Source organism: Protopterus annectens, chromosome 7.part1 (genome assembly GCF_019279795.1).
Source record: "Protopterus annectens isolate FY-2018-M chromosome 7.part1, PAN1.0, whole genome shotgun sequence".
In the NCBI taxonomy this organism is placed as follows: Eukaryota; Metazoa; Chordata; order Ceratodontiformes; family Protopteridae; genus Protopterus; species Protopterus annectens.
The window spans coordinates 150,404,928-150,428,359 of NC_056740.1; the positions used below are offsets into that span (position 1 = coordinate 150,404,928).

The 23,432-nt window shown below is 45.8% G+C and overlaps 1 protein-coding gene across 1 annotated transcript in view; it reads left to right on the plus strand.

Moving 5' to 3' along the window:
- The window catches only part of LOC122807561 (sodium- and chloride-dependent taurine transporter-like), a 1,013,243-nt gene that overhangs the window by 106,892 nt on the left and 882,919 nt on the right, over nt 1-23,432 (plus strand). Inside the window, exon 2 of the mRNA XM_044078474.1 lies at nt 3,999-4,101. Within this exon, the coding sequence (XP_043934409.1) occupies nt 3,999-4,101 (103 nt within the window). The remainder of the gene's footprint in view (nt 1-3,998; nt 4,102-23,432) is intronic.

Below are 23,432 nucleotides of genomic sequence, written 5' to 3' on the forward strand. Positions count from 1 at the left end.
CCCGATGTACCTCCCGATCAGCGGGAGGTAGCAACTGTGGAAATCGCACAGCTGCTAACAAAAAGAGCCATCCAACACGTCCCCCGAGATCAGACCGGATCAGGGTTTTACTCCAGGTTCTTCTTGGTGCCATAAAAGACGGGGGACTTAAGACCGATCCTAGACCTGTCACAACTGAACCTGTCTGTAACCAAACAAAAATTCCGGATGGTCACCTTACAATCTATCCTCCCCCTTTTACGGGAGAATGATTGGATGTGCTCTATAGACCTCAAGGACGCGTACTACCACATTCTAATGGACAGATGGTCCAGGAGGTTCCTTCGCTTCTGGCTGGGAGCCAGTCACTACCAGTTCAGGGTCCTTCCCTTTGGTCTCACCTCTGCCCCCAGGGTGTTTACCAAGGTACTTGCAGTGGTAGCGGCCCACCTGAAACTCCAGGGAATTCAGGTGTTTCCATACCTGGATGACTGGCTCCTTACAGCGTCATCAAGGCATCTACTGTGCTCAGCCAGGGACTATTTCCTTCATATAGCCCCTCGGCTGGGCATCACCATAAACCGAGAAAAATCTTCCCTGGCCCCCACACAGCTTATAGATTTTGTAGGAGGAAGATTGGACACAAGAAACATGCGGGCATTCCTCACTCTAGATTGACTGTCCAACCTGTGGTGTCATATCACTGCCATCTTAGAACCTGCTCCGACTGCAGCTATGGTCCTGAGGGCCCTAGATTCAATGGCGGCAGCCATCCCACTCCTCCTTCACGCTCGACTACACATGAGGATCCTTCAATGGACCCTCCAGGTCCAGTGGTCCCCGCTTTACCTTCCTCTCAACAGCCCGATAGCCATCAGCAGAGCATGCAAGAGCTCCCTGTTCTGGTGGCTCCAGTCGACGGGCCTCCTGACAGGGAGACCCTTCTGTACTACATTCCCCCTAGCCACAGTGACCACGGACACTTCTCACCTCGGGTGGGGGGGGGCATTCAGCGAGCAGGATTGTCCAAGGCACGTGGAACAGTTCAGAGACCTCCCTGCATATAAATGTTCTGGAGATGAGGGCAGTGCTATTAGCGTTGCAAGCACTACACAGCCTTCTTCCTGTAGGAACTATTGCTATCCAGACAGACAACATGTCTGTAGTCTGGTACATCAACAAACAGGGGGGGAACCAGGTCCTACCCCCTTTGTCGAGAGGCCATGAGAGTATGGAAATGGGCAATCTCCACCAACCGCTTTCTTGTGGCAATGCACATTCTGGGAAGGTCCAACATTCTAGCGGACAAGCTCAGTCACACCATTCTTTCCCCTCACGAATGGTCTCTCAATTCTCTAGTAGCGAAGCAGATTTTTGCCGCCTGGGGGCAACCCTGTTGCGATCTTTGTGCTTCTCCCTCAAATGCCAAATGCGACAATTTCTTCGCTCTACTTCCCCCATTCGGGGAATCCCCGAGAGACGCCCTGGTGCATGCTTGGCCTCCCGGTCTTCTATACGCTTATCCTTCTCTTCCTCTAATGCAAAAACTATTACAGAAAGCCAGCAGTTTGGGGAGCAGAATGATTCTCATTGCCCCATTCTGGCCTCATCAACCATGGTTCCCTTATGTATGGTCTCACCGAGTGAATCCGTCCTGGATTCTAGATCCAATTCCGGATCTCATTTCCCATCCTCAGGGGCTTCCAATCCCGAACCTTCACACTCTGAAATTGACAGCTTGGCTGCTCCAGTTCCATCCCTAATAAGGACTCCCGGTATCTCTTCACCAGTGAAAGCCATCATAGTGGCTGCCCATAAAACCTTCTACTAGGAAGGTTTATCGAAGCAAATGGAAGCGGTTCTCTATTTGGGCGGAACATAAAAATCTTGATCACTTTGCCGCACCACTCTCTGTGGTACTAGACTTCTTGACAGACCTTTTCCAACAAGGAGCAAGCTCTTCGACGGTAAAGGTACAGATGGCAGCCATTTCTCATTACCATGTGGGTCATTTTTCGACACCTCTCATGGCTACAAAAAATTGTAAAACCTTTCTTAAGGGTGCTTTCCTCTTAAGACCTCCTGTTAAGGAAGCTGTACCACCTTGGGACTTATCTTTAGTGCTGCAGGCCCTAACCGCTCCTTCTTTTGAACCTGCAGCCTCTGTGGACTTGAAGTATCTTTCCTGGAAAACTGCTTTCTTAGTGGCCATTACGTCAGCTAGAAGAGTTTCAGAACTCCAAGCTCTGTGCGTCAAACCACCTTATCTCTCCTTTTTTCCTGATAGGGTCTCCCTCAGGACCAATCCTTCCTTTCTTCCAAAGATTGCTTCCGAATCCAATATTAACCAATCTATTAATTTGCCAGTTTTCTTTCCCAAATATAAAAACAAAGGAGAATATAAACTGCATTCCTTAGATGTTCATAGACAACTGCGTTTCTACATTCACAGAACAGCTGGTCATAGACAATCCGATCAACTGTTCGTCTCCTTTGCAAAATTCGCACTGGGTAAGGCAGTCTCTAAGGTCACCTTGTCAAAGTGGATTTCTAATTGTATCTTGCAGGCTTATGACACCTCAGGAAGGCCAGCTCCTCAGAGAATTACAGCACATTCTACAAGAGCAGTATCTACTTCTGCTGCCTTTAAATCTAGAGTACCATTAGATGATATCTGTGCAGCAGCCACTTGGACCTCATCTCATACTTTCATTTCACATTACAAAGTGGACGTTGTTTCCAGAGGGAGAGCATCCTTTGGCTCTGCGGTGCTCCAGAACATCCTTCCATGACGGCCGCCCAAGATCCAGGTAGCTGGGGACTCTGTCCCACAGGTTGCAGACAAATGAAGTCTTCCTACTTCAGATTAAGAAGTTATGTACTCACCATAACGTTCCATCTGAGTAGGTGACTTCATTTGGATGCAACCACCCCCCCCCCTCCATCCCCCTGACCTTTCATGGCGCTATTAGTCCTGGTCTTCCCAGGATTCTGTTATACTGGTATTCACAGGGCAAACTCAATCTGAGGTCAGTCAGGGCTTAGCAGGGTATTATGGGTAAAGGGAGGAGCTAGGAGCTCGGATCCTAAAGCTTATGTATTGCCGGCTCGGATCCGATGTCGGATCCGAATCCCACAGGTTGCATCCAAATGAAGTCACCTACTCAGATGGAACGTTATGGTGAGTACATAACGTCTTATTATTTCCTCACTTCATATTGCAATTCCTGTTTGTATTAGACTAACTTACCTTTAATTTCTCTACAAACTGTCTAAAATTTCTCTAAATATTAAATGATTGTCATATACATTGTATCAATTCTTAACCAATGTTTTATACTATGTTTAATTTGTTCTTATTATTTAAACTGCAGATGTTTTTTGTTTTATTTTTTGAAGACTGTAAAAGTATTGTTCTTAAAATGTTTTGTAATAATTTGGAGCTTTTCTGCCCAGGCTTCCACTGAAAATGGGCTTCTACCCAGTCAGACTTTCCCATTAATCAAATGTCAATAAATAAATAAAAATTCCATGACAGTATTTTGTCTGTTCTGGGCTACATCACTGAAAGCATCTTCTGTCTTTATTATCATTTCGTGCATTCTCTGCATCCACTTAATTTCCACTTTCATAAAATTCAGTCTTCTTCAAACCAGTCTGGGGCATTTTCTTAATAACACTTCAGTCACACTTTCGAAAACCTTAGAAAAATGTAAGATTTTTTTCTGATTTTTCTATGAGCCTCACTGCCTATAGATATCAAATAGAATTCTAGCTTCACTGGTTTCAACTTGTATGTAGAACAAACAGTTTTGATAGAAAACCTCTAAAAACTAGAAAAACAGTGAGCTGACAACACTGACTGATGTTGCAAATAAATAAATAATGCATGACATGCTGCTGGCTTGTATAACCTTCTGTTACTGTTGAATACAGCATACAATTAGGGAAGATAGTATAAAATTAAAAAATATTTTGATGTTAATAACTTTGTAAAATACTTATTTGTTCATTTGCAGGGTGGCATGTATGTATTTCAGCTTTTTGACTACTATGCGGCCAGTGGAGTTTGCCTCCTTTGGGTAGCTTTCTTTGAATGCGTTGCAGTAGCTTGGATTTATGGTAATATTTTTTTAATGCTTTGACACTTAGGAATAGCATTTCACACACTTTTATCAGGTCTTCTTCATATTGCCGTGCTCCATAGGAGACAACAAAGGCTTCCAGTATTATAATGTTACTACTCTGATTGTTTTTTTTAAACACCTTTATTGAATTTGCACTTGTGACATGGGCAAATTTACATTTATACAAAAGTAATCAAATTATATTAACAAATTAACATTGACATAGATTATACTTCATATATATTGCTATATATCATATAACCTAAGCAACATTACATAAATTATTCAATTCCTGCCCTTTTAAACAAGAAACATCTTTATTAAACCATCACTTACGACATAAGCAGTCAGAAATTTATATAAACAAAAACATATATCCTCCCATTGTTTCTTTATGAATTGCTTATTACTCTGGTTGTTGTAATTATGAATGCAGCTGTAGCTGAGATCTCTTTTTGTGCCTCCTGTACATTACAGATCTTTCAGTATGTGACTAGTATACAGAAGCCACCTCTCCCACTGTGGGATAGCTAATTTTTAGCAGTGAGTTTTACTGTACTATTTTGAAGTGCTTTTATAAACTGTTCTTATTTACAGCCACTCACTTAGCAGTGAACGTTAAACTTTAAGTAACAAGTAATAATGTGCACTTAGTTTGTACATTGTTTTTTCATTGTGACTGGTTACAGCTGAAGTATGTATACCATAGTGGTATATGTGCCTTATCCCTGAAAGTGTGATTCTAGTACTTTGGGCCGGATTCACGAAGGCTTGCACGGAGTCTAAGAGTAGTGTAAGACTCCATGCAGCCTTCGCGATCCAGGAACAGCCCAAAGTCCGTGTAAGAGACAAGCTAAAACGGCTCTTACACGGAGTGGGCGTGGATAAGCTAATCACCTCACTTGCAGCCGAATAGCATGCAAATGAGGATGATTAGCGATCCAGGAAGCCCAGAACAGCCCGTGTAAGAGCCGTTTTAGCTGCTGAAATGTACTCAGTTGACAACTGAGAACGTTTCTGCAAAAACTGCAATGGAGCCATGTCAGCTCCAAATAAAGGGTGCATATGTGTCAGGCAGCATGCCAATGGCCAAATATGTGGCCATTGGCAAAGTAACCTGATGCAAATATATTAAAAAAATATATTTTTTTTTCTGGCAATTGCCGATGTTTAAATCCAGCGCAGCCCCGCGCAAACGGGCTGCGCTGTATAAAACATAAAAACGAAGGTTTTAAACCTACAAATGTAGGTTTTATGCAATACATGGAATGTCAATGCAGGGACCAGCAGACCAAAACCAACATGGCCACCATGTAGTGGTTGCTAAGGGGGGAAGCTGAGTCTAAGACATGTAACTAAGCATTAGTAGGCAATCTGATGCAAATGAGTGTAAGGATACTGAATTCCACTGTCACATAGCAAATGAGCACAGTCTGAGTAGTGTAAGAGTTACAGAACCGGGAGGAACAGACTAGAACATACGTGACATCACAGCGGAATGGTAGAAAGAAATGCAGTTCATTGGAGGTCAGAGTTACATGACAGATGTCAGACAGATATCATGGAAAGAGGTGTGCCACTAACTAAGCATGAGAAAGTCAAGAAATGGAAGGTGTACACTGTTGCCTACACCAAAGTTTCTAGCTGGATGTGTATGCGCACGTGTGCGCGCCATGAAGCGCGAGTAAGGCAGTGTGCATGTGTTAAGACAGACTGAGCATGTGGGAGCATGTTGGGAGATGTTTAACACTGTTTGCGCGAGCGTGCACGCATTTTAATCCGAATAAGCAGATTCCGAACCGTGTAAGTATGTGTGCGTGCGTGTAAGCCACTGTGAGCGTGTTTCTGCTGGTTTACACACGGCTCCACCCTGAGGAAACAGAAAGGAAAAAGGAAGCAACAGATTTAGTAGGAAGCTAGCAGGGAATACTGCTGGAGCTAGCAGGTGAAAACAATTAGATGCAGATAATTACACAGGCAGAATAGTAGCCCAGGCCAGCACTTAAAACTCTGCAAACAGCAGTGCAGGATGTTTCTCTCAAGAGACACTGCAAGACAGGAGTTAAGTTATCAGAAGTGAAAACTGAAAAAGCTGAACTCAGAGCAGAAATGTTAGGGGCTGCCATAGCTGTCATAATGAGACATAGGTGACTTGCTGAGGGTGGTGACAATGCAGATGGTGCCAGACAACCCACAGTGAGGAGACGGAAAAGAGTGTACAGGCCCAGGGTCACCTACCACGGGTTACATGAGCTGGAGATAGTAGAGCGCTATAGAGTGGACAGAGACCTCCTGCAGCAAATAGTGGAGCTGTGCAGGCCACGCCTCATACACAGAACCAACAGAGGGGAACCCATCCCAGTGGAAACCAAGGTATGTGTTGGCCTAAGAATGCTAGCAACAGGTACCTTCCAGAGACCAACTGGTGATATGATGGGGATATCACAGGCATCAGCCTCCAGGGTACTGCACCAGTTCCTGGATGCCATGTCAGCACATGTCGGTGATCATGTATATTTCCCCAATGCCCGTGAGGTATTGGCCAGCAATATGCGTCTCTTCCAGCAAATAGCGGAATACCCTGAGGTAGTGGGTGCAATAGACTGCACGCACATACGCATCAAAGCACCAGCCGGTGAGCGGGGTAGCGCATACATCAACCGCAAGGGCTTCCCCTCCATCAACTGCCAGGTCGTGTGTGATGCCCAGGGCATAATAATGAATGTGTGTGCTGGCTGTCCTGGGGGCTATCATGATTCCCACATCTGGCATTTGACGCAGCTGTACCAGACATTTGCCAATGGGGACATCCCGCATGGACACCTAGTGGGGGATGCAGGTTATGCACTGGAGCCGTGGCTGATGACACCCATCAGAAACGCACACACACCTGAACAGGAACGCCATAATGAGGCACACGCACAAACACGTAATGTAATAGAGCGTGTGTTTGGGCTGCTCAAGTCACGGTTCCGGTGTCTGGACACATCTGGTGGAGCCTTGCAGTACACACCAACTACATGTACCCAAATTGTCATGGTATGTGCTATGCTACATAATATGATCTTGCGAAAACAGCTGCAGCAGGACCAGCATAGGGCCGGGCCAAACATCCCCCCACCATTGCCAAGGCCATCACAGGCAGAGCGTGACTCGGAGGAGGAACAACCTGAACCTACCCCAGTAGGCAGAAGGAGGTGTGCCCAGTATGCCCTGGCCTTGGCAAAGAAGCAACGCATAGCACATACACTGGCTCAGTAGGAACCCTGGGAATGATACCCCTCTCTGACTCACTCATATAGTAACAGGGATGCCTAACATGACACAACCTGCTCTCAAACAAGTACAGGGAAGTGTAATATGCGCATCCGACAGAGGCAGCCCTGCAGCACCACCTGAGGCATGAATGCTATGTGTTAAGTAATGTAACACCATGTACTATATGCACACCTGAGGACCCTGACTAACATCCTACCCTCACCAAGCATCATGCCACAACATGACAATGAGATGATCAAGTGCAATAATTGACGGAAGTATCGCAGTTAGTCAAAGGGGATCCAATGTGTGCCAGTCTGGGATGACATGCTGAGCATGACATGATGCACCGCCTGCTAGGACTGGCGTGCACCTATCAGTGCAGGCCGTATGGATACTGGCAAAGGCTGTTGTTACCCACAGTGTGCCCTGAATAGGTAAGGCTCAAAACACAAACCTATCTCCATAGGTATCAGAAGGGATAAGAATAAGATAAGGGATAAGTCAAAACAGCAAGATGCATGCAGTCTAAACTCACCCAGTATGGAGAATGGTGATATCTGTGCTGTACAGAAAACTGAGCCAAGGCTCACAACAGCACCACTACCAGGTTATACCTCATACTGTGCTGTACAGCCTCAAAACATGGAACAAGCTACAAAAGGAGGGTGACTAGCAAGAATTGTCAAGGATAACCACACCCCCATGTTGGTACCACAACAAAAAGCAGCATGGACTAGCCATGGTCAAGTGACAGCAGCTAAAACTGCCCCCCAGTTTATAGCCTGTTACAGACTACTGTCCCAACACCAGGAACTGCACCTGGCCTATGCTGGAATACATGAATATATCAAGTCCTCCAAACCACAACATATTGGGTGACTGAAAATACCCAGACATAGACTGGGAGCATTATACTAGCTCCAACAGTGTAGGACAAAAGTTCATAGAATCCATAAACCAAAAGGCCCAGGAACAACGTACCACTCCCACAAGAGGGGTAAGCATACTGGATGTGATAATCAGCAACATGGGTACTGGATGGCAAGATGAGAAGTGTATTGCTCACTGGTAAAACCAGACCATAAAGTAATCACACTGGATATACAAATCCTGACCACAGTCCCTGGCCAGAAAACCACAGTGGAAAACATGTGTTAAGCAATATTTGCACTCCTCCAAACTGATGTGGAATCCATTAAAGGTCCTGTGCAGGTGCAAAATATGGGCCACACCTCAGAACCTGTAATACAGCCATTCCATGAACACTGCCAGGAATGCTTGAATTATGCAATCCTAAATTAAAACAAGACACAATGCCATACACGCAGGAATCTGGCATGGTGGACACCAGCCATAACCAAACCATGCAAGAGAATGAGGAAGCTACTACATGATAGAGCAAACATAAACAATGAAGTAATCACTGATCAGTAGTATGGCAATAAAATCCGTCCACACATACAATCCGCTAAGGCCAGCCACAACAAGTTGAATCTGTGAATCCTGAGGCAATGTTACACCTGCCCCAAGTACACAGACAACCCCCAACTCCACCCAAGAAATACAAATATATGTGAGAGATGCAACCATCTATCCAAACTGGAGGCTGAGCTCCCTCAACTCAGTACTCCCAAAACTAGTCAGGAGGAGAAGGTAACCACACACACCACAAACACAGTCCCACATAGACCTATCACAACTGCAAACCAAACACATAAACACAGAAAAACATTCCCGGAGGCACAAATTACAAACACAGCACACCAACAGAGGCCTCTAAAGCAGACACCCAATCAAACACCCTCCAAACATAGCACATGCAACACATAGTACACAAAGCTGGTGTGCCAAACAGTCACAGGCCAGAAGGAGAAACAACATGCCTGATACAGTTGTAATAGGTGACTCCATAGTCAGACACACTGCTGTCCCGCACACCGGACTGAACAAGGGAAAGGGTACAGTAAGCTGCCTGTAGGCTGCCACAATACGCCACATAACAGAAGTATGCAGGTCACTCCAAAGCAAGTAGAAATATGATGCAGTCATAGTCCATGCTGGTGTGAATGACCTGAGAGGTACCTCCTTAGACTACATGAAAAGAGACATAGATGAGCTCTCTGATTATGTAGTCCAGGCCGGTATGACACTCACCGTTTGCAGCATCGTAACCTTACCAAGAATAATGCCACAGTACAAACACGGAATGATCAGTCATAGCAAGTGGCACACTTACTGGTGTCGTTCCAAGGGGATCCAATGTCTGTCTGCTTGGGATGTCATGCTTGACAAGCCACGCAGCTGTTCTTGGGATGGCTTGCATCTGTTACCCCTGGGCGTCTGAATATTGGATAAGGCCTTTGTCACCTCCATAGAGCCTTTTGTAGGCAAGGCTGAAAAGACTGACCCACCACCCTAGAAAACATAAGTGGAAAGAAACATACGGGTAAAGCTGACCAATGCCAGATGTGTAAACCCCAATATGCATGCTCCCAAGGCCATCCCCAGTATGGAGAACATCGTGGGGTCATTTACTGCACTGTTATAACTTGATATTACTTGTGAACCTCTGCTATCTCTGTAAAAAACAAAAACAAAAAAAAATCTTGCTTTTTTCCCACTTTTCTGAGAGTTAAAAAAGTTCAGTTACAGGCTTGCTGTTCCTGAACTGTTTGAAAGTTTCTGTGAGGCCATTTTTGCTTGGGCTGAAGGAGGGTCTCTCTGTTCATCAGTGGCAGTGACTAACATTGAGCAGCTTCCCTGCCCCCCATAGAGGTGGTTACTGACTTGAAACTGTAGTTTTATTGGCCACTAGGGGTCATTTCCATAACTCCTTCATCTTCCTCTCTTAAAACCTAGTTGCCTCGTGGTTTGAGCGTCTTTTCAGGCTTGTTGGCTGTTGGTGAAGCACCCTCCAAGAGGAAAAAGCGCTGAGAGAAAAAGGAGCCACTTTTGAGGTTTTAAGTATTTTTCTCTGTTTATTTGCTAAGTTTTTCTGCATAGCTGCCTAGCTTGAGCATTTTCTGGCTTGTTAAACTTGATTTCTGTATTAGTAGCTGTATTTAGAGACAACCAAAAGCTGTTTGCTGAATTTCCTGTTTGCACTTAATTTTAAATCGTTTTTTTCTTAAAACTTGCATATTTTCTGTCCTTGACCTAGCACTCTTGTGTGGGGTCATTTACTGCACTGTTATAACTTGATATTACTTGTGAACCTCTGCTATCTCTGTAAAAACAAAAACAAAAAAAAAATCTTGCTTTTTCCCACTTTTCTGAGAGTTAAAAGTTCAGTTACAGGCTTGCTGTTCCTGAACTGTTTGAAAGTTTCTGTGAGGCCATTTTGCTTGGGCTGAAGGAGGGTCTCTCTGTTCATCAGTGGCAGTGACTAACATTAAGCAGCTTCCCTGCCCCCGTAGAGGTGGTTACTGACTTGAAACTGTAGTTTTATTTTCCCTTTGGGTCTATTCCTGCTTTTCCAGCCCCTGCTATCAAGCACGCTTTAACGTGCTTTAGCCGATTTGCTGGAGTTGCCACTAGAGCAGCATCGGGCAGCCGGTTAAACAAGGTTAAACTCTTTCTGGCTCCAGAAAGTCTGTTCTTCAATTTTTCCCTTAGAACTGCTTTGTTAGGAACCTAAACAGTTTACACCTACACTAAAAAGTGCAGCACTTGTTCCAAATAGCTTTTTCTTCTCAAAAAGCTCAGCACTTGTCTTATAAGCATATCCCTTGTCTTATAAGCATACTCTTTGCAGGTCAAACACTCCTATATTATACAAATCTCTCACTAGCAAAACCCCCCAGGAGTGCCCACTTCCCTGCTAAGCCCACTACTTTTCTGTCTCATACCAACTCATAATTCTTTCTAGCATGTCGAAGGGTCAGATGCTGGCGTCCTCTCCTGCCCATTTGGTGAATCTGGGAATTCTGAGACAATGTTACAATTGCCTCATGTACACGGACAACCATCTCCTCCTCCCATGTAACACTAACACTTGTGAGAGATGCAGCTATTTAGCCAGACTGGAGGCTGAGCTCTCTCAACTCAGGACTGGCAAGACCAGGCAGGAGGAGAAGGCAACTACACACACCACAATACCAGTCTCACATAACTCAACCACACCACTGAATCAAACACATAAACACACTAAGACATACTGGAGGCTCGGTAAAATTTACCTAAACAGCAGAGGCCTCCAAAGCAGACACCCAAGCAACTGCAAACTCAATACACCACACAAACAACACATAAACAACAAAATCAGTGTGCAAAGCAGTCACTGCCCTTAAGGCCAAATACAACACCAAACATACTTGTCATAGGTGACTCCATAGTCAGACACACTGGCGTCCGCTCACCAGACTGAGTAAGGAGAAGGTCACAGTAAGCTGCCTGTCGGGCGCTAGAATCCGCCACATAACACAAGCACTCAGGTCTCTCAACAGCAGGTACAAGTGACTCAGTCATTGTCACGCTGGTGTCAACGACCTGAGGCGTACCTCCTTGGACTACATGAAAAGAGACATTGAGGAGCTCTCTGATTATGTAGCCCAGGCAGGTATGACCCTGACCTTGAGCAGTATCCTACCTTCACCTAGAATGATGCCACAATACAGTGATAAGATGATCAGCTTTAATAATTGGCTTAAATTCTGGTGTCATTCAAAGGGATCAATGTCTGTCTGCCTGGGATGACATGCTGGACAAGCCACGCTGCTTCATGAGGGACGGCTTGCACCTGTCACCCTAGGCTTCGGATATTGGCAAAGGCTCTTGCCACCCCATAGTGCCTTTTTAGGCAAGGCTCAAATTCTAAACCTACCACCCTAGAACACAAAAAGTAAAAACTAAGGGTAATGCTGCTCAATGCCAGAAGTCTCAATCTCAAGATGCACGCACTCAGGCCCTTCTCAGTATGGAGAACATCGATGTCTGTGCTGTGACAGAAACCTGGTTCAAGGCTCCTGAGAGCACCCCAGCACTAGCAGGTTTTACCTCATATCATGCGTTCCGGCCCCAAAATCAGGACAACACCAAGAAAGGGGGTGTCCATATTCATAAAGGACACCCACACCTCAAGGTTGGTGGCAACGCACGATACATCGGAGACCATCCAGGTGCAATTAACCATAGGCAAGACTGCTCTGCAATTTGTAGCATGTTACAGGCCACCCTCTCAAACTCAGGAACCTCACATGGCCTCCCTGAAAACAATGGAGGGGATAAATGTATCTCCAAACACCATCATACTAGGTGACTTCAACTACCCTAATATAGACTGGGAACACTACTCAAGCCCAAACACTCCAGCCCAAAGGTTCCTGGAGTTCATAAACTCAAATGCCATGGAACAACTAGTCACCATCTCCACAAGAGGAGAAAACATACTTGATCTCATCATCACGAACATGGGATCACAATGTTCAACACCGGAAGTATACCCCTCACTGGTGAGATCAGATCATAAACTAATCTCGCTGGAGGTCCTCATCCCCCCCACCTGAAATAAAAAGACCACAGTGAAAAACTTCTCAAAAGCCGACTTCACACTTCTAAAAACTAGTGTGGTCTCCTTTAAGGCCCTGAGCCAGTGGTAAACATTACTCAAACCGCTGAATCACTTACAAATGCCTTCTACCAGCACCTACAGGACTGCATGGATCAGGCAATCCCAAACAAAACTAAGACTCTTTGTACCAAAGGCAAGCGTCCAGTCTGGTGGACACCAGCCATAAACAAGCTCTACAACAAAAGGAGGAAGCTACTACAAGATAGAGCAAAATCCTTGAAAGGTAAGACACCTTTGATCATTATAAGTAAAAAACTAAGAGCTCTCATAAAATCATCCAAGGCAAATTTTGAGAGAAAAATCGCCAAGGATTCAAAAGACAATCATAAGACCTTCTTTAGCTATGTTAGAAACCTAGGAGGAAACTCCCAGATATGCTCAGAATTAGTTCAAAATGATGTGAAGATTACTGAACCTACACACATTGCCAACATACTGGCTGACAGGTTCAGTGCAAACTTCCCCCAAAAGGAGAGATATCTATACCAGAGGATTGTAGCCCCCAAACATCTCCACCCAGGTGAGAACTGCTCTCTCCAAAGCAACAAACACAGCATCCATGGGACGGATGGTGTCCCGCTGTGCTCCATGAACTCAATGAGGAATTAAACCCGCAGTTAGGACAGCTGTTTAATCTTAGCCTCACCTCAGGATACGTACCCAAGGAGTGGCGCCTGGCGACTGTGGTCCCACTTCACAAGGCGGTGCCTCCACCGACCCTGGAAATTACCGTCCCATTAGCTTGACAAGCCTTATCTGCAAAGCCATGGAGGATCATAATGGAACTCATAAATAAAGACATAGGGAACTTGCAGACTTTGGATCCAACCCAGTTTGGCTTTGTCAAAGGCAGATCATGCCTTTTAAACTTGGTTGACTTTCGAGACAGTCACCAAGGCCATTGATGAGGAAGGCAGTCCATACAGCCTACCTTGACCTGGCAAAGGCCTTGACACAATACCCCACTCAGGTATCATCAAAAACTCATCAGCTTGAATGTAAACCCATACATCACAAGATGGGTTGCAAACTGGCTAAGTGACAGAACCCACAGGGTCAGAGTTGCTGGAGCCATGTCAGACTCAAAGCCTGTCACAAGTGGTGTCCCACAGGGCTCAGTCCTGGGTCCACTCTTGTTCGGCATCTACTTTTCTGAAGTACAAGCAAACACAGGAGGGTTATGGCTGACAAAGTTTGCAGAAGACTGCAAACTAGGCGCCATAGTCGAAAACACTTCTGACACAGATATCCTTCAGAAGGGCCTCACAGAACCGGATAACTGGTGCCAGAGCCATGGCCTAAAGTTAAATGCCAAGAAATGCATAGTCATACCCTTCGGGAAAAACAGGGTTACCCCTAGCTACCATATAGGTGGCAATCCACTGAGCACAGAAGAAGTCATCAGGGATCTGGGGACCCAGGTTGACAGTAGCCTTTCGTTTGACACTCATGTTGCTAAAGTAGTTAGGAAAACCCTCTACATTGCCCACCTGATCATGAAGGGATTCACATCTAGATCAAGGGAGGTCATCGCCCCCTGTACTCATCACTCATTAGACCTATGATTGAGTACAATGCCCCATTCGGAATGTATCTGACCAGACACCTGCAGCAGCTGGAAAGGCCCCAAAGTTCCTCACCAAAAGGATAAAGGGTCTCAAAAATATGTCTTATGCTGCCCGACTGAAAGAACTCCAGCTCTATTCAGTCTCATACCGCTTGCTCAGAGGTGACCTGTACCTGACATATAAGGCCATGTCAAACCCTGATTTGATGAATATGCTTCACCTCAAAAATCTAGATCCCTCAGAACCACAAGGCGGAGACTTAAACCTTGACACGGTTATTAATAGAACATGCTGGAGGACAGATTCATCACCCAGAGACTCCTATGCTGTGGAACAAAATTCCGGTACATGTGAGGCAGAGCACCTCGCTGGCCTTGTTCAAGAGGAATCTTGACCAATGGATGGGGGATCGCAGATATACCCCAGGGATTACTTCAGTGTCACTGCTTGACAGAGGCACAGCAAAATAATAGGCATAGTTTTATTCTAACTAAAGGGGTGGCGAAAGCCAAATAACTATGGGCTAGGCTTATAAATGCCCTTGGGCAGATAGCCTAGTATGAACCTATGAACCTATGAACCTATGTCTGTGCAGTGACAGAAACCTGCTGCAAGCCTCCTGACAGCACACCAGCACTACCAGGTTATACCACGTATCATGTGTCATTGCCCCAAAACCTGGGACAAAACATAAAAGGAGGGTGAGTATCCATATTCAGCACAGATACCCATACGTCCAGGTAACTGACAATGCACAAGGCATTGGAGTCCACCCATGTGCAACTAACTGTAGGCAAGACTGCTGTACAGTCTGTAGCATGCTGCAGACCACACTCTCACACACAGGAACCCCACCCAGCCATCCTCAAGACACTGGACAGTATGAATGTCCCACCAAATACCAAACAAGGTACCACAAATTACCACATAGGTGGTAAACCATTATGTATGGAAGGAGTAACCAGGGACCTAGGGACACAAGTGGACAGTAACCTGTTATGTGACACCCACATTGCCAATGTGGCTAGGAAGACTGTTTACATTTGACACCGTATCAGGAAAGGATTCACATCTACATCAACAGAGGTCATTGTGCCCCTATACTGTTCTCTAATCACACCCATAATCTAGTACAATGCCTCATATGGGATGTACCTTACCTGACACCTGCAGCAGTTAGAAAGACCTCAAAGGTACCTCACCAAGAGGATAAAGGGTCTCAAATATATGTCATATGCTGCCTGGCTGTAGACACCCCAGCTGACTGCAGTCACATACTGCCTACACAGAGGTATTGCATGCCTGTTGTAGAAGACCATGCTCAACACAGGAGTAATGGACATGCTCCACCCCAGAAAACTCAAATCCATCGGAGCTGTGAGAGTGAGAGATGTCAACCTCAACAAATAATGAAATAGGATGTGCTGGTGGGACAGATACATAATCCAGAGGCTCCCCACACCCTGGACCAGAATCCCACTCCATGTTAGGCAGTGCCCCTCACTGACATTCTTCAAAAGGAATCTTGCCAAGTGGATGGATGATTGTAGAATTACACTGGGGGTCTTCACTGTGTCATGTCTAGACAGAGGCACAGCAAAGCAAATCATAAATCGCCATAATATTCACATAGCATGGGGTGGCAAAAGCCACACACACTCTGGCTAGGCTAACAAATGCCCTAGGGTGGATAGCCTAGTATGAACCTATGAACCTATGAAGATACAAATTGTACAGGACACTAAGGATAATCCCAAGGCTTTCACAACTGATGGTAGGAACCATGTTGGGAATTCACAGATATGCTCTGAATCACACAAATATCATAAACACACACACATATTGCCAACATACATCCTGACAGGTGCAGTGCAACCCCCCCCCCCCGAATGCATAATATCTATCCCGGCAAACTGCTGGCCCCCTGACATTGCAGATGCTGAGGTAACAGCCAACATCTACAAAGCAAAACATACAGCAGCAATGGTATGAGATGGTGTCCTGGGCTTAGTGCAACATGGACTCCAAGATGAATGGAATGCCAAACCACACTACTGCTCAATGTCAACCTTACCAAAGAATATGTACCCAAAGAGCAGTGTACAACAACAGTGGTCCTTCTCAACAAAGGTGTTGCCTGAATGGATACTGAAAACTACTACCCCAGAATCCTGAGAAGCTCGGTCTGCACAGCTATGGAAAGGATCAGCATGTACCACAGACATAAAGATATTGGGGACCTACTGACACCGGACCCTACCCAATGTGGCTTTCTTAAGTGCAGATCCTGCCCCTAAACATGTTTAACTCAATTGAAACAGTCATTAAGGTCATTGATGAGGGCAATTTGGTCCACACAGCGTAGCTGGACCTTGCAAAGGCTTCTATACAATACCCTACGTGTTCAATATAGGTAAGCTCACCAGCTTAAATATAAACCCCTATGTCAGTAGAGGGGTTGCAAACCAGACCAAGGACAGAACAGACATGGTTAGACATGCTGCAGCCATGTCAGACTACAAACCAGATATAACTGGCATCCCACAAGGCTTGGTCCTGGGATCTCCCTCGTCTGGTATATATGTCCCATAGGTACAGGCAAACATGGAAGGACTGTGTCCGAACATGTTTGCAGAGGACTACAAACTGCTCACCACATATGATCACCAGCTGACACATGCATCCCACAAAAGGGCCACATAGAAACAGACAACTGGTGCCATAGCCATGTCAGCAAGCGAATTGCAGAAACGTGTATAGTCAACCCCCGTGGATATACAGTAAGTGCCCACCAATTACCACATAGGTGTTAACCCATTATGTAGTTAACATGTATTGAGAGACCTGGGGACACAAGGTGATAGATATCCTGCATTGGACAAACATGTGCTGTAGTGTTTACAGAAACATACCATATACCCACCTAATCATGAAGGTTGTCAGATCTAGATAAGGGGAGGTCATTGTGGCTCTGCAGTCATCCTTCATCAGTGGTACAATTGACTACAATAGCCCCTGTGGGATGTACCTCAGCAGACACCTCCATCAACCGTAAAGTCCCCAACAGTACCTCACCAGGAGTATCAAAGAGCTTGCACAGATGCCATGTGTTGTCTGTGTTGCTGGCATCAATAAACATGCTGCACCTTGTACAATCTGAATGGCAGTGAGCTATGCACATGAGAGACGTGAACCCCAGCACTGACTTACATAGGACAAGCTGTACTGCATGATCCATAACACAGAAGCCACCCCCACCCATGAGTGAACCCCCAGTACAGGCTACCCATAGAGTCACTTATCAATCTTCCTCAATAGGAATCTTGATGAGTGGATGGGAGATGGTAGCTTTATCCTGGGTATCACTGTCATGTCACAGGTAGACAGAGGCACAGTATACTAACCATGACATATGTCATGGCAAACTCCACTTACAATGTGTGTTGAAGGACAAACACACTCTCCAACTAGCATTAGACATGGACTAGGGTACATCGCTAGTGTTTGCAAATGTACACCTATGTTGTGGAATAAACTACCAATGTTGGACAAGCCTTGTTTAAGTAGTTCATATCTGAACAGAAAGCAACATGGTCAGATGTACACAACTGGCCCCTAACCAGGCTGTCGTGCCCACTATCGAAATGTAAAGCAGTGATAGCACTAAAGCCCAGGATACTGTCCACCACAGTCAAAGTACTACCAGTACACTATACAGTACTACAGTGTTAGGTCAGTGTGAAAGGATGTTGACAACTGTATGCAAAGTATCCCATGCAAACACTGCAGGCACAGTATAATCCTGTTGTGTTCACACACAAAGCAGTTGTACAGTAACTACACAACATGACACACAACACACAACCATAAACGGGTGATATTTGTTGAAGTTCACACTCATCCACAAATGTGGTGGGCTGCAGAGTCCAACATATGGAATGTTCACACTGGGCATGCTCACACACTTGATAAATGAGACATATGTCAGACAACATGCCATGGGAAGGCTGAACTGGGCATGCTCACACACTTAGGCCAAATCTCAGTTTAGCAGTTGGACACACATATCTGGTATTTTTATGTGTTATTCCAGGAACCAACCGCATTACAGCAGTCTGCCCAGTGCACACAGTTAAATGACTACAGAGACATACGTGATATAGTGGATCCCTCCCATATGCAAACATCTTCCACAGATGCACAAGTTGTTCATACAAACAGGGAATGCTATGGCAATAAAGATGTGCAAACAGTCTATCAGCAACAAATAATGTGCATTTGACAATTAAACATATGGGTGTAGATGTCAACACTAGGCTGTTTGCCCTAGGGAATGACAGCTTAGCCAGAGTGTGCTTGGTGTCTGCCTCCCCACAGGATGCACAGTCCCCTTTCTAAACACCGATGATGTCAGCACCCTATAAGTACAGCAGGAGAAAAGAAGCTCCCCAGTAATGTGAATAGCGCGGTCCACTAATGTGTCTGTCACAAGTGTCATAACATAGTTAGGTAGGGGTTTGAATCCTGCAAATGCTCAGTGTGTGTGTGAGTGGGGTTGGTGTGTGTGTAAGTCTGTGAGAGAGCAATGTCCATTTTGGCAGCTAGGAGAACAGACTACAGGATGCACATTCCCCTTTCTAAACACTGATGATGTCAGCACTCTATAAATATAGCAGGAGAAAAGGAACCTCCCAGTAATGCTTATAGCACGCTATGCTAATGCATCCGTCTCAAGTGTCATAACATAGTTAGGTTAGGGTTTGAATCCTGCAAATGGCAAGTGTGTGTATTTGCCTGAGGGGGGTTAGTGTGTGAGGGAAATGTCCCTTTTGGCAACTAGGAAAACAGACTACAGGATGCACATTCCCTTTTCTAAACACTGATGATGTCAGCACTCTATAAGTATAGCAGGAGAAGGAAAAGCTCTCTGTAATGTGAATAGCGCGCTCTGCTAATGCGTCCATCTCAAGTGTCATAACATAGTTAGGTAGGGATTTAAATTCTGCGAATGGCAAGTGTGTGTGAGGGAAATGTCCCTTTTGGCAACTAGGAGAACAGACTACAGGATGCACATTTCCCTTTCTAAACACTGATGATGTCAGCGCCCTATAAGTACAGCAAGAGAAGGGAAAACTCCCAGTAATGCGAATAGCACACTCTGCTAATGTGTCCGTCTTGAGTTTCATAACATAGTCAGATAGGTGTTTGAATCCTGCAATTGACAAATGTGTATTTTTGGCTGAGGGGGGTTAGTGTGTGTGAGGACAATGTCCCTTTTGGCAACTAGGTGAACAGACTACAGGATGCACATTCCCCTTTCTAAACACTGTTCAGCTGAAGGCCATGGCTCTGGCACAAGTTGTCTGTTTCTATGATGCCCCTTTGGAAGATGCTTGTGTCGGCTGGAGAGTCGATTATGGTGGCCAGTTCGCAGTCATCTGCATATTTGGTCAGCCACAGTCCGTCCGTGTTGGCCTGTACCTCCAATAAATATATACCAAACAAGAGAGGTCCCAGGACTGAGCCTTGTGGGACACAACTCGTAACTGGTTTGGAGTCTGGCATGGCTCCAGCAATTCTAACCATGTGGGTTCTGTCCTTGAGCCACTGTGCAATCCATCTAGTGACATAGGGGCTTATATTTAAACTGGTGAGCTTCTCTAGAATGCCCAAGTGGGGTATTGTTGTGAAGGCTTTTGCAAGGTCCAGGTAGGCTGTGTGAATCACCTTCCCCTCGTCAATGGCCTTGGTGACTGTTTCAAAGAAATCAACCAGGTTAAACCTGGCAGTGCTGGTGTGCTCTCAGTAGCCCTGAACCAGGCATCTGTTACTGCACAGATATCGATGTTCTCCATGCCAACGAGTGTTTTGGGTGCATGCATCTGGAGGTTTAGACTTCTGGCGTTGGGTAGCATTACTCTTAGTTTCTTATCCCTTGTGATACCTATGAAGGTGGGTTTGTCATTTGAGCCATGCCTAACATAGGCACTATGGGGGTAGCAAGAGCCTTTGCCAATATCTGAAAGCCCAAGGGTGACAGGTGCAGGCCGTCCCTAGCGAAGCAGGTAGTTCAACAGAAGATGAATATGTGAAGGTGTAGTGCCTGTGATTAGTTAGCAGTAGCATATATGACTGCTCACGTGGACACATGCCAGGTAAGTCATATGCACTGTGTCACAGGCAATGTACATGTGAACAGGACAAACAGTGACATCCTGTCAAGTGGGACATGGACATACATATAGTAAGCTATGCAGATGGCACTAGGAGTCCACAGAAGCTCTATAACTATGCATTGCAGGTGCGATCAGTTTTCCAGGATAATTGCAAGCAAACATGCATGCAAACAAAGCTACAGTAAACAGGGCTGCATGTAGTCCCTTGTACAACAAACAAGCTGTACCAGTTCCAGTAGGTAACACTGCAAATATGCAGGCACTATGCACATGTTCATGGAAATACACGGGTCAGATGGCTAGGGTCCAGTCTCAGTGCACACAAGTGTACAGACCATGTACTGTCAGGATGTACAATAACTGGATGGAAACCCATGTGCTAATACCTGCAGTAATACACATGTCAAATAACAGACACTGAGCCTTCACTCAGTGGTTCCATACTTAGTAGGATGTATGCTACCTGGCCTGTCACCACAGTATCCCTGACATATATGGGGACTCTCCCTCCTGTGACAGTTAGTTATGTGTGTTGGGGCTGTCTAGCATGGTATGAGATGTGAGCATGCAGTGCTAGGGTGCTCCTGTGTGTCCTGTACCAGTCGTGTAGTACTGCACACATATCAACATCCTCAAACATCTGCATTGCAGAGTCCAGTGTGGGCAACATGCCACTTGCAATTTACATGTCCATCATTGTGTATTACTACATTCATTACCTTATCCCCTGTGCTACCTATGTATGTAGCCTTCTGTTGACATCATTACCACCAGTATGCCAACATGTGCAGATGATATACTATGGTACTTACCATGGGTGTAGACAACAAGACATGACAATCACACACTTACTGCATCAGGCATGCTGTGATATAGCCACAATTAATTCAGCACACAGTACTGTTAACAACATGATACTATTACTACACATCTATGTGGTCACCCTGTGCATCAGCAACATGTTAACCTGTACCTGTACAGTTGTTACAGATTGCAGGAGGTGGCACAGTTTCATCATATGCACAGGGTGTGAACTTGGTATGCCTGCGTCAGCCACCGATACCACCAATTGACATGTATGTGTATGTGTGTTGGTGAGGGACAGCAGTAGAAGGTGGGGCAATGTTGATGCAGTGTGTGCGTGTATGCGGTAGCCCTAGGTGTTGTCAATTCGCATGTGTTTATGGATGCACACAGTTCCACCTCATGGCTGCCATATACTGGTGTTTGTGGACAGCCACAGACTGTACCTGCTAGGTCATACAGATCAGTGTATCTGGCCACGGACACGGTACCTGTGCCTTGCAGGGGTGCTACGGACCGTATCCAGTACCAACCCAAACTGGGTACTGTCATCAGAAGCAGGTGTTCGTTGATTGGACACAGATCCCTGTCGGGCCTGGCCAGAGCCACGTGCACGTGGTCTCCTGGGGCGGTCTGATGGCAGCACAGACCCAGCATTGCTGGGGCTGCTGCTGGCACTATGGGGGCGGCCGCGGCCCTGCTGTTGTCCGCGACGACTGCCAGCTGCTGCTGTTGCTGGCATACGGCCACGTCGATGCCTCAACCGCCCACCATCGCCCTGGCTCATGGACATGTAGTTGTGGAACCGGTCTAATATGTCCCCACAACATCTGTCTATGACATCGGTGAAATCACGGATGGCAGCCGCAATGTCACGCATACCGTCAGTCATGGCTGTGCGACATGCTGTCAGCTCCCTCAGACCCTGTCTGGTGTACCGTTCCATACGTGACTGTGCCTGCATGACAGCCTGAAACATAGCTGAGGTTGTAAGACCTCTGTGGGCACGTCTGACAGGGGCAGTACGCCCACGGATGCTCCCACGAGAACCCCTGGACATCTGTCTGTGTGGTACCATCTCTGGGCCATGCCCATAGCTGCTGTGTGGGGAGGCATGTGCCACAGATACCACATGACCCTGGTCAATGCCCACTGTATGCTGTCCATCACCTAGGGACATTGGTGACAAAGGGTGTATTGGCAGGATAACTGTGCGCATTGATGGGGTCGACAGCTGTGTACTGTCAATCGGCTGACCAATGGCAGACCCTGGCATACTTTCCTGTGCCATTACACAGATGTCATCATTATCAGTACCCACGGCACCTGATTCAGGTTCCCTGCTACGTGGTACCAGAGCAGCAACAGAACCTGTGGGAGGGAAACAGGAAACACAGTTTACAATGTCTACACATTACCAGTGATGCACACATGCACACATGCACAGGTGCACAGATGCACACGTGCACACATGCACACGTGCACACATGCACAGGTGCACACATGCACACATGCACAGGTGCACACATGCACACAGTTTCACACAATTGTACAGTACTCAGTATGCGTGATATCAACACACAGACACAGACACACCTACATGCATACAAAGAGCACTACTAAGTGAGCCAAATAGTACTATTACTATCAACACTATTACAGGAATTGTTAATTCACACTCACCAGCATGGATAGGCTGCATTGCTGTTTTTCCAGAGGGTACTGCAGACGTGAAGAAACTAATGTCAGTGGGCACAACTGTGCCATTGTTACTGAGTATGATACAGGTCAGTAGTACAACAGTCGCCTTTCACAGGTCAGCTGCTAATATTGAGGATATCACACTTGCACATTAAATACTATGGTGACAGCTACAAACCAAGGACACACCTCACACATGCATTAACTACCACTGTACACAACAGTCAACTATACATATGGCATATTA